Source organism: Anneissia japonica, unplaced genomic scaffold, assembly GCF_011630105.1.
Source record: "Anneissia japonica isolate Jap-2015-1 unplaced genomic scaffold, ASM1163010v1 scaffold287835_len3118868_cov185, whole genome shotgun sequence".
In the NCBI taxonomy this organism is placed as follows: Eukaryota; Metazoa; Echinodermata; class Crinoidea; order Comatulida; family Comatulidae; genus Anneissia; species Anneissia japonica.
The window spans coordinates 1,808,153-1,821,363 of NW_022737223.1; the positions used below are offsets into that span (position 1 = coordinate 1,808,153).

The 13,211-nt window shown below is 35.3% G+C and overlaps 1 protein-coding gene across 3 annotated transcripts in view; it reads left to right on the forward strand.

The window, feature by feature from the left end:
- The window catches only part of LOC117117232, a 41,561-nt gene that overhangs the window by 6,430 nt on the left and 21,920 nt on the right, over positions 1 to 13,211 (forward strand). For 2 of the 3 annotated variants that reach the window (XM_033261478.1, XM_033261480.1), the window contains exons 5-9: positions 555 to 668; positions 2,588 to 2,620; positions 9,148 to 9,399; positions 10,598 to 10,714; positions 11,184 to 11,228. In XM_033261478.1, coding sequence (XP_033117369.1) covers positions 555 to 668; positions 2,588 to 2,620; positions 9,148 to 9,399; positions 10,598 to 10,714; positions 11,184 to 11,228 — 561 coding nt within the window. The remainder of the gene's footprint in view (positions 1 to 554; positions 669 to 2,587; positions 2,621 to 9,147; positions 9,400 to 10,597; positions 10,715 to 11,183; positions 11,229 to 13,211) is intronic. The other variant, XM_033261479.1, reaches the window with a different exon arrangement.

Below are 13,211 nucleotides of genomic sequence, written 5' to 3' on the forward strand. Positions count from 1 at the left end.
TTTTTTATTTCCTGTACTTAGACCTGGTTCTCACACTGATAACTTGCCCTAATCTACATTTGTTAATTTTTGTCTCAGAACTGTTTATTCTGCAAATACTTTTTCACCATGATACAACTTCACTCTGATTGGATAATTGCCTCATTTAAATAATTGGATATTAATTAGGATCTCTGGTAACTGATACTTTATATATTTGTATCTTTGTATTATATGTATTATTCATGATGATGCTTAAATAAAAGTGAAACCTTGAATAAAGTGGCCGTGTCAATTTTTAAAGTGACACTCATACTATTTGTACTTCCTAATGGTTTAACTGGCGCCACCTCTGGTATCACTGTGGTATATACGGAAACTTTTCATTGAAGGGCTATGCTTGATACGATTATGACATCAGAAAGTATAATACATACTCCAAGTATTGAAATACGCCATCGTGTTGAGATTCAATATTTCGACATTAATTATGTCATCATCAGGAATTACATAATTATTATAACATCACATGTTCCTACTTTACCCACATCATTTACCCACATTTCTCATTTCAGATGTTGATGAGTGTGCCAGCAATCCATGCCAGAATAACGGTGAATGTGTGGATGGTACAAACCGTTACGACTGCAACTGTGAACCGGGGTGGTCAGGCACAGTATGTGGCCAAGGTATAGATGCACTAAACATCATGAGAATTTTAATTGATTTTCAGAATGACAATTTAATGTCGATAAGGAACTTTTTCGTTGTCAGGCTATGCCCAATACGATGTTTACATCTTCTTTTGGCCTTTTCGGCTTCGTCAAGCCAGCAGGCTTGGCACCACTCTCTTCCAGTTCAGCCTTTCACAATCGTTTTTGCTCAAAGTATTGATCGTTTTATTAATTAGTTTGAGGTCTTTGTTTATTGTTTGACCCATGTGTGTTCAGTGGCGTATCTAGGGGAGGGGGGTGCACTTCCCCCAAATTACTCACGTCCCCCAGTCTTTCCCCCCCCCAAAAAAAATCACGGTCAAGTAGTTAAAAATCACCTAAAATCACTACATTGTGCGAATTAGCGCCCCTCAACTTCAAAACTTCTAGATACGCCACTGTGTGTGTTTAGGTCTCTTTATGTTTCCTTTTGCCTTTTAATATTTCTAAGCGTAATCCTTCGATAACTGGAAGTTTCTGAATATTTATAATTTCAGTGTGCATGTTGTTGCACTTCAATCAGTCGGAGACGATTAATACTGAAAGAAGTGCAGCAAGTTTGTTATGTTAGTTCTTTCTCTAATGCCTAGGCCTATGCTGGTATGTCATATTGGTACATCGTTTTAGTAGCTTTTTCATCTTTAATTAAATAAGAAGTATACAGTACATAAATAAATCCATGTAAAAACAGTCAGTTAATCATGAAGATTCCTGCTCTCTACTTGGTCACCAAAATAAATATTTTTAATAGCAGAAAATTCATTAAAAAATTGAATTAAAATTGGGTGGTCAAGACTGATAAGCTAGAATATAGGATCACCATAATAGGAGATGGTGTACAGAAAATAATGAAGCACTTCTTAATACGAATTTTCCGAATACAATACCGTATGCGGCCGTTTGCGGGCCCCAGGCCCGGGTCCCCACAGTTATAGTTTAAGCACATCATCGATAGTTTGCTTGTGTTTTCTAATAATAGAGGGAGCTTTCGATGGCACGACGCGGGAGGGCGTAGAACTTAATGACGTCAATAAGAGGTCATTTTGCGCAAGCGATAGCGTTAAGCTGGGCACTCACTTCCCCCGACGGTCGTCGGCTGACGCGATCCTATGCATAACATAACATGATGCGCAATTAAGCAAAGGATTGATTTTAATGATCCGTTCCAACTGCCGCCGACAATCAGCAGACAGTGTGTTGCGTCATTTAGCGCTCGCCAGGAACAGTTAGATTTGTAGAGCGAAGGTTGTTGAAAGCAGTGAGTGTGCGGCATTACGTTCAGATTCTCGTCGCATGGATTCTAGGGTGCAATTTCAGCCGATGTTCAGAGTATATGCAGAACCAAAGACTATAAATACAGGTCTCCCTCTAATTTAAGACCCCAAATTAAAGACCCCCCTCCAATTAAAGACAACTTTTCTGTGATACCATATTGACATGTCTTTTATCTCTTATCCTAAATGAGACCAAATCAGCTAAAGACCACACGGAAGCCCTAGTCACAAAATTAGAACTGTAGTATTATGTTATGCTTTTGGGTAGGACGGTAAAACGGTCATGCATAAGTGAATCTGTCCAAGCGTGTCCGCACTTCCAATTTGCTTTGTCTTCTGTTTTATCCATTCAACTTTATATCTGCTTTGTTTTTCATATATTGTGGCACTTGTATAGCAAAATGGATAGGTATGAGCATGCTATACAAATATCGAAATATCGAAAAGTGGATTGGTTGTGCATTTATTGTGGTTTAATTTAAATGATGCATTTACTCTTCAAAATATATTCAAAATGACCAAGAATACTTATTACTTATTTATTTATTTATTACAAAATTAATCATAGTACTGTACATATAATCTACTTTTGTGTATTCTTGTGTTCTGTTTTCATACTAGTGCTTGCGCCAGACCCTACAACTCCACCTATGGGTAAGTAATGTAATACGTTTTGTCTAGAAAATATCATTGTTAATTTGTCATCAAGATTCATTGAATGAAGCATGTATGCAAATGTGCCTCTGTCACCTGTATAGTATAGCAGTGCTTAACTTGCATCAGATTGGCCTTCATCAGTGTAGGTCTAAGAATTAGATCTATTTTTTGGACGGTGGCGTAACGACAAGTTATGGAGCATGGGGGGGGGGTGCTAGAAAGTGTCTTGGCCCCTTGCATTCTAGTAGTCGATGGATTTTGCTTTTTCTCGGACAGACACAAACTTTCAGTGGGTTCTCAGAAAACACGCTTGCGGCGTTGCACTCTTTGTGATCGATCGGCAGCTAGATAAGGCCTTGCCGGGTTAGGGTACCCTTAGTATAACTTGGACTATACCTGTAAACAAAGTTAGCAAAAGAAAAATAAGTTGAACATTTGAATCGTTCAATGCTTTAACTCCCAACATAATATCAATTGAAGTTTGTGTCTCTTTGTGGTGTCGGTTACGAGATGTTGTTGTGCGAATCCATAGGACATTCGTAAGCTTAAACAGTTTTATATTGTTTAATTTGCTAGTGTTGGGTGTTTTCTACTGGACTATATTGTTAATGTTCTTTTTAAAGAATGCTGTTGATTTTTTATTTAATTATATAGTTTAAAAAAATTAATCATTTTATCACAATAACACAAGCATAATGCTGTTTATTAGTAGGAGGGCCGCCAGGGTTTTTTTTGGACTGGGGGTCCGGGTCTTCACCCTCCCCGGGAGGGTGAATATATATAAATATATAATATATATTACACTATAGGCACGGCTAGAAACAAATAATTGAAAATTGAAAGTTCGAAATCCGGTGGAAGGAAATTCATTTTGCACTCGATGGTATACAAACACTAGTGTTTGATGTACACACGAGGAAGGTCCCGGGTTCGAATATTACCAAGAAACTTTTTCAATATGTTTATTTTATGTCAAGCGTTGACAAAGACTAAAGGAGTAGCCGAAATATTCGTTTGAGTAAATGTTAGTCTTTTTAATATCAACATTCGCATCCTCAGAGGTTATTTTCGGGCTTCTAGAAGACAAATTTTGCTGGGGCATGCCCCTGGACCCCCTAGGGTATTGTTATATCGATCGGCCCCACTTTCGCCCCCTTACGCCCCACTTTTTGAACATCTCTGGATCCACCCCTGACTTCAATGTATCAAATCAATCACCTCTTTTATTTTTGCATCATCGATTCAAATACAAGATCCATACATATGCTAAATCCCGAGACCATAAAAGTGAATGATCCGTCGTTCTATCAAAATCGAACATAACTATGTCCCTTATGATGCACAGAGCTGCTGATCATTGAGGCTGACACAGACTTGAAAATAGCCCATGCGCCAAATATGTTCTATAAGGGTTATTATGAATAATTCTTGCCGAGATTTTACCAAAATACCACGTTAAAAAAAAATTGCGAGCGGGCCTTTATTATAAGATATTATTATTATTATTGTATATTTATATAGCGCATCTAAAACTCTATGCACTTAGCAATTAAAAATTAATCATTATTGGTGATCCGCTCTCTTGTTATTGTACTGTCTCATCTTCTTTTCTTGTTCTTTCTTTCTCTGTATTTTTGTTCGCACGATATCTCAAAAAATGCCACGAGTTACGCACAACCGCCGTCAACGAACATTTGGCTTGGTCTGGAATAGTCATGGTCAGCTTTTCAACGCACTCAGTCATGCGTGACGTCATCTACGCGCAATTTTGCGTTTTTACATTATCAGTCATATCAAGCCTAACCAATTGCCATTTCGAAATCGTATTAAGTGAGCATTAACTTCGGGTTAATGTTGAATGTACTGTACCTTCATTTTACGTGTGCACTTCATTACGCGCGCGTACGTTTGCGTCAAATTTTTAAAAAGCTCAAAATCAATTTTGACCAAATTAGAGCGCGTTTCAGGCCATTTTGAGCATTTCAAATTTTTTTGAAATTTATGCGCGCACATTTTTTTCGCACGCAGCACGTACGGAAGCTAAACATTATGTTTTTCGCATAGTTTGGGTTCCTGACATTGTTTTCACAAATTTCCATTCTTTTTGGTCATCTTATGGCCAATAGCAATGCCGTACGTGCGCATCAAATATAGGTACCTTTGTGCGGATTTGTGCCGATATACAGTGAAAATATACTAAAATCAGGCCTATTTTTAATCAGTTATAGCTCCTTAGGATGAATGGTGACCCCAAATTTTTATTACATATTCTGAAAGCACATAACTTGTAAATTTGATTTTATAGATCATAATTGCTGATCGGACATTTTGACGTCATCATATTGGCATCTGAATTCAAAGAATGTGAATTATAGCCGACCTCATTTTTGAAAATACGCATTTGAACGTATCTCGCTTATCCTTGATCGATCGTCTTGCAACTTTGAGTATGTTATAGCTGAGACAATTCTCTTTCATAAATTTTATTTCTTTTTACATTTTGATGACGTCATCATGGTAAAAAAAAAAGTTTTTTCTGACCCCCACATCTTTCTTTCCTCAAAATGTTGATGAACCCATATCATCTTAACCATTCGACATTTCTGAATCATATTAAGTGAGCATAATCTTCAGGTCAAGGTTGAATGTCAGGTACCTTAATTTTCCGTTCGCGCAAATTAACATGCGCGTACGCATGCGTCAACAATTATTGGTGATCCGCATCTAGTGCGGATCACCTCTTGTTATTGTCAGAGATCTTTTTTTTTTTATTCTACATTCTGATAAATAACTGTTCGCACGATATCTCAAATTTGGCGAGAGCTACGCACAAAACGACTACAACAAACATTTGGCTTGGCCTGGAATAGTGACAATAAGCTTTGCAAGGTTACCAGTCACGTGTGACGTCATCTACGCGTATTTTTGTGTTTTTTACGCAATTGATTATATCAGCCTAACCAATTGACATTTCGAAATCGTATTACGTGAGCATTAACTTCGAGTGAAGGTTGATTGTAATGTACACTCATTTTGCGCGTGCGCCTCATAACGTGCGCGTACGCGTGCGTCAAAATTTTAAAATGGTTGAAATCAATTTTTGACTAAATTAGAGCACGTTTTAAGCCATTTTGAGCATTTCAACATTTATAAAAATTTCGGCACCGCTTGCGCATTTTTACTCGCGCGTCACGTACAGAAGTTAAAAATATTGTTTTTTAAATGTTTTAGGTCCCTGACACTGTATTCACAAATTTCCAATCTTTTTGGTCATTTAGGGTTAATAGCAATGCCGTACGCGCGCATAGAACATAAAACAACATGTGCACGTTTTTTTTTACATATAGCAAAAATAGGCCAAAAACATGCCTATTTTCAATCAATTATAGCTCCTTAGAATGAAAGGTGACCCCCAATTTTTATTACATATTCTGAAGCACATGAGTTGTACCATAGAGAAAATAGAACAGATGATTTTATAGGTCATAATGGCTGATCGGACATTATGACGTCATCATATTGCCATCTGAATTCAACAAACTCAATATTATCTATGTCGACATTTTAAATATGCGCATTTGAGCGTATCTCGCTTATTCTTGGTCAATTTTCTTCCAAATTTGAGTATGTTATAGCTAAGTCAATTCTCTTTCATATACGTACAATTTTTTTACATTTTAACGACGTCATCATGGTCAAAATATAGGGTTTTGCTTATCCCCCTCATCTTTCTTTTGTCAAACCTTTGATGACCCTATAATCACATTAATCATTCGTGATTTCTGAATCATATTTAGTGAGCATAAACTTCAGGTCATGGGTAAATGTTATGTACATTATATTTTTGTGCGCGTGTAATAACACGAGCATTCGCGTGCGTCAAAATCAGGTCTTTTTTTAATCAGTTATAGCTCCTTAGGATGAAAGGTGACCCCCAATTTTTATTACATATTCTGAAAGCACATGAGCTGTAGATATGATTTTATATATCATAATAGCTTATCGGACATTGTGACGTCATCATATTGCCATCTGAATTAAAAAACAAGAACAAATTTATATTTATTTTTTCAAAACGTTGATGACGTCATATCATCTTAACTATTTGTCATTTCTGAATAATATTAAATGGGCTTATACTTCAGGTTAAGGTTGAATGTTAGGTATCTTACTTTTTTGTTTGCGCATCTTAAGGTGCGCGTACGCGTGCGTCAAAAATTACATATGCTTATAATTATGCCTATTTATAATCAAATATAGCTCCTTAGGATGAAATATGACCCCCAATATTTATTACATATTCTGAGAGCACATGAGTTGTAGATACGATTTTATAGATCATAATGTGAGTATATTATAGCTAAATCAATTCTCTTTCAGACGTGTCACTTTATTTATCATTTTCATCACGTCAGTATGGTCAAAAAGAATTTATTTTAGGAGCCCTTTTATCTCTCATTCTTAAAAGATGTAAAGAGATAGAACAGAGAGAGGCGGCAGACTGTATTTCGACGCTATCAGACTAATATATATATAGGTTATATGAAGAGAAAATTCCTGTGGCATTACCAACTAACAGGCGGCTTTAAAAACACTTGACAATGTTTAATTTCGTGTGCCATTACTGTACACGCACACATCGTGACGTGCACGTCTTTTAAAATTTGAAAATTCTCCATATCACTATTCAGATAGTTTAAAGAACGTTTCGGGTCATTTTCAGCATTCCAAAACTTTCCATATTTACGCGCCATACGTTCATTTCCACGCACGCAACACATACTGAAGCTGGAAATCACGTTTGTTACATACTTTGTGTTCCTGACACATTATTAAATCAGAAATCACTCTTTGTGCTATTAATGTGCTCACGGGCGTCAAGACGTACGTGTACGCATGCGTAAATTTTTCAAAATGCTCAAAATTATTCTTTAAAAAAAAATTAATTACAGCATATTTTAGCATATTATGACACTTTTCAATCAGCACCGCGTGTGCTTTGTAAGGGTCAAAGTACGGCGGATCACCTAACTCGTCCTCAGTGACGAGTTCAAATCTAGTGTATACTTAAAATTATGCCTACTTTTAAACAGTTATAGCTCCTTAAGATGAAAGGTAACCCCTAATTTTTATTACATATTCTGAAAGCACATGAATTATGGATATGATTTTATAGATCATTTTGGCTGATCGGACATTGTGACGTCATCATATTGATATCTAATTTTTAAAAAACTGAAATTTTATTTATGACGCATTTATTCAACTTATTTGAACGTATCATGCTTATTCTTAATCGATTGTCTTCCACCTGTGAGTATGTTATAGCTGAGACAATTCTCTTTCAGAAGTGCCCCTTTATTTTTCATTTTGATGATGTCATCATGGTAAAAAAGAATGCTTTTTTGGAGCCTTCTTATCTTTTTTTTCTTAAAAGATTAAACATTTTTAAAATAGAGGGCGGCAGACTGTATTTCGACGCTATCAGACCGATACTCTAAAAGAAAAACAGGGTTTTAAATTAAACTTGACAAGGTTTAAATTCATGTGCCATTACCGTCCTCGGGCACTTCATATAAGGTATTTGTACTTGTGCGTTAAAATTTTAAAATTGTTAATATCACTTTTCAGATAATTTAAAGCATGTTTCAGGTCATTTTCAGTATTCCAAAACTTTCCATAATTTACGCTCCGTACGCTCATTTCCACGCCCACAGCACGTACTGAAGCTGGAAATTACGTTTCGGTTACATGTTTTGGGTTTGTGACACTGTATTAATATCATTTCCGTGCGCACGCACGTTAAGACGTATGTGTACACATTCGTAAGTCTTTAAAACGCTCAAAATTACTCTTTAAAAACTAAATAGAGCATGTTTTAGCATATAATACTTTTCAATCAGAACCGCGCGTGCTTCGTGAGGGTCAAAGTACGGCGGATCACCAAACTTGTCCTCAGTGACGAGTTCAAATCTAGTTTATTTTATCATTTAATTGTTAATTAATAAAATGTTTATCATTCAAAGAAAAAACAATGTGATGGAAAACAACTCAGGGTCTCAAAGCGCCGCCACGCAGACAGGGTAAAATTGCTCTCCATCCTCCCACAATGCATTTCGACTGGACGTTCCACCATATCGCGAAGCAACTCTTCTTCTATTGTCTTTGGTGGCAGTTTGAACGGATTGTCACATTGTTATTTGCACGTACGTTATGGCCTTGCATTCTCTATAGAATTGTGTTGGCCGTCCAGCGACCATCGAGCGTTATGAGTGCCGGGCTTTAGAAATCAATTGACCTGTGTGTCATTGGAAGTTTATACTTTTTTTATTATTCGTGTAACGAGCAATCGAATGTTTTATTTATTTAATAATATTATTTTATTTTATATCTTTTAAGTTTTATCATTTTCATAATTTATTTAAAAATACTTCCATACAATATGTAAAAATTGGTGAGAAAGAATACTGTTGTATTTATTGTACTTCTTATATTTAAAGGGGTTTTTTTGTTTTCTTGTGTAGCGGCATGTCCGTTTGGTTGGTTGCGCAATGAAGGGTCATGCTATTACTTTCACCCTGGTCCGGAAACCTTTGATAATGGACAAAGAATTTGCAGAGAACTTGATTCCGGGTTGGTCGTAATTAATTCTGCAGAAGAGCATGAATTGGTGTATTCTCAAATGGGCACTAATATCTTTTTCGGCTTACATGATCGAAATATCGAGGGATTTTTTGAATGGACAGTTGAACGTAGCCGGTGGAGTGACTACCAACGTGAGTTCTAGTTTTTTTGTTTTTTTTTACTTAATGGTGCAAATGGATCAGAAAATAGATGAGTAGAAAAAAAAATACAGTAAGAACAAAATGAATACATTGAAGATGAAAAAGTCTGTGGCACAAGTGAGCATGTTGTGCTTAAAGACTAAGCATATGCTCCTACTATATGAAAGCCACAAGATTTGTGGTGAGCGTGTGATTTGGATGTTATACAAGAGAATACAGTAAACGAAATCATGAATCATGATTTTAAAAAAGAAGCGGTAATTTGAAGGGTGTGGTTTAAATTTCAATACTTTTTTCTTCAAATGAAGTAATTATACATTCAATCTTTGGATCGGAAATCCTACCGAACATCTACTATACAAACAAGGCGTTATAAATGAGTTTGCTTTTTCTGATCTCTCAAATTTTTTGGCAACTTTTGTGAAATAATTGTTTATAAATATTTTTTTTTGGAAATAATAAATCTCTTCATCTTTTATTTTATTTGCCCGTAGGTTAATATGCATGGATATAACCATGATAATAAATAGTGCAGTCACGCCTTAGAATATATGCCTTCACCCTGTATCTGGATATCAAACAATACGCAGGCAGTCTATGGGCCATTCCATTATTTTCTTTTATGCTCAAGTGTAAGTTCAAGGAAAAATCGTGACTTTTGTCTTGTCCATTGACCTTTTTTCCCAAAAGTTAATAATCTCTAAAAGCACATTTAATCTTTGGGTCGGAAATCCTACCGAACCGACCATAAAATGGGATCAGTACGTAAGAATAGGGCTGCTGGCGTTCAGCGCATTGGAAACGCTGGTTCCAAACTTATTCGCGGATCTGGATGTAAACATGGGAATACTCCCGATGGACCTATCCGCTAGGCCCCATCCCTTGGACATTGTTGCTAAGGTCCTACAAAACGACAGTAAAACAAAACATACTGTACACAAAAACATGTGCGCTTGTGAGACAACACGTGTGTTTGTAGTAGGCCCCTACACGTGCATATTCCCAGCTTTGTTCTGATTGGTCAGTTATGAAGTTTGATTGACACTCTTTAAAGGTCTGTTTCCAGGTTCCTGAGTTAAATTACTGTCAAAAGGCAGCGGGATGTTTTAATCTCGAATAATAACTGAAATGAAAACAAATATTGCTTTTCGTATAACTTAAGTAATTTTTTTGCTTTTAATTTTTGCAGCTTGGTTATTGGGTCAGCCTGACAATAATGGCGGGATTGAAGATTGCGGACAATTACGCTCACATGCATACAATGATATACCCTGTACGTTTAGTTTGGGTATATGTTGTGAAAGAGGTACAGTACATTTCCAAACATGGAATCAAACAATCTCTAAGTCTCCTTTCACACTTAACAAATTCGCGTTACTTACCATTCAATTAGTGTTTGATGCCCACCTATGGTCTTAAGTAGGCCTACTCGTACAATAATTGCTTAATTTTGATGCAAATATATAAATAGTGTTTAATTTTACTTTTTTTTTAACACGACTCTGCCCATGCAGAAACTTTAGTTTATATATATATATATACTGTCTCTTATATGTATATATTGTGGTGGAGTTGTATAACTTAATATTTAAAATGCTTGTCTTCTAATGTCAATGTCATGGGTTCAAATCCTGTAACAATGGGCGTTGTTCTGACCAATAAAAAACAACTCCACCATCTTTTTAAAGCATCCTTCATTCTATCATTGGCGAGTTACTTGCTGTTGGATGCAACAAAAAATATCAGTTGAATATATTTTTCTCCTTATATTCCAGAACCTTACCTCATCAGCGACCCTGCGGATGTCTCTAACGTATATGGTAAGATCATAATCTTATGGAAGTAATGTGTCTCTTGCTGGTGCGATTTAGAATATTTAGTTAAAAGGATCCGATGAACGAATGAATGACCTACGAAATTTTAAATACTATTAAACCTATAACGAAAGAGTACAACTAAACCAATAGGCCTAGGAACCATCTACAAACATGAAATGTTATGAACGAGTTTGCTTTTTCTGATCTCTGTAATTTTCTTTGCAACTTTTGTGTTCTAATTGTTTATAAATAATAAATTTTTTTCTCTTGACCTTTAAAATCGTGACCTTTACCTTGTGCTTTGACCTTTTCTTCCCAAAAGTTAATCATCATTTTCTTAGATGATTTGTGTACCATTTTGCTAAATTTTATGATGATCCATTCTTTTATTTTTGTGTAAACGTGATAAAAGACAGACAGACAGGAGTGAATACATATAACCTCCTTGGTGGAGGTAATAAGTTAAAGTTTAATCAATCAATCATCATTTTATTCCACATTCCCTTTTTTCATAACAGATAATTTACAATTGGTGGAAAAGGAAAAACCATGACAAGCAAAGCTTTCAACAATGGGTCCCTTTTAAAAATAAATTAAATATATATTTATAACATGTAGAAAAGACAAATGTATAAATATATAAATATAAAAAGATATTATTAATAATAATAAAAACAATAATAATAGTAATAATAATAATAATAATCAAAATCTATGTAGCGCTTTATACCAACAAGTCCTCTAAGGTCTTCACATTATTTCAGATTAATGGAACTTTGTATTCTTATAATTCAAGTTTGAGAAGGCTCTCCGTACTGACCATTTGAGATATGATGATTGTTTTTTTTCTGAGTGTGCTGTTTTGTGAACAAGATTTGCATTGAGAACCATTTCCAGGCTCATTGTTATTTAGCTTAGATTGTAGAGCGTGCAACGGTACACCACACGTCACTTGTGTAATTATTTTTATATTTTAATTGTTAATAGAGATATCTTAGTTTTTAATGCAGATATCTTAGGTTTTAATAGAGATATCTTAGTTTTTAATAGAGATATCTTAGGTTTTAATAGAGATATCTTAGTTTTAAATAGAGATATCTCATATCTCTATTTAAAACTAAGATATCTCTATTTAAAACTAAGATATATATATTAACAGAGATATCTCTGTTAATAGAGATATCTTAGTTTTGTTTCCTGTTGCAATGTCTGATGGGATAGCGTATACCTTAGAATGTGGTAGGATTCTGTTTTGGTGGCAGTGATTTGATTTCAGATGTGATTAGGTTTATATATGCGCAGAGCTGTGTGTGTCCAAGGACTTTGGCTATCAATTAGGTCCTTAAAACATACTTCCACCATCCACTCTCATACTATATTTAACAAAATTATTTTGTAACAGATGTAATAACCATCAATAAAAGCTAAATATAACATTCACATGCAAATAATGATTTAGCCTTTGCATCTTCATATTCATTTGCTAAATAATGTCAGATCATTTGTTTTGATTATATAGACCTATACTTTTTGGATCTGTTACATTTGTTTTATCATACATTTCATCATATTAATCATTTTATTAATTTATATATTTCCACTTCGATTAGTTACACTTATATCCCAACATTGAGTTCAGTCAGGGGTTCTCGCGCTGGAAGTCGCTTGTGTTCTTTGGGCAAGGCACTTTATCTACGTTTGTCTCTTTTTACCCAGGAATAATAATGAGTACCTGGTAGGATGTTGTGGCATTAAATAATTATACTAGTTTTGTGTGCTAAAGAAATAGCGAACGACTAAGTGCATCTCTTAGGGAACAGAGAAAGTTTGTGCTGGTTTGCCAATGTATGTCATCCAGAGGTGACGGAACTAGAGGGTTATGGAGAGTAATGTGTGACCGGAAATGGTCTGCAGTCAGCTGGTTGTTACCATGCGCCAGTGATGTTGGAGTATATAGTACAGCAATATTAAACTATTATGTAGGCC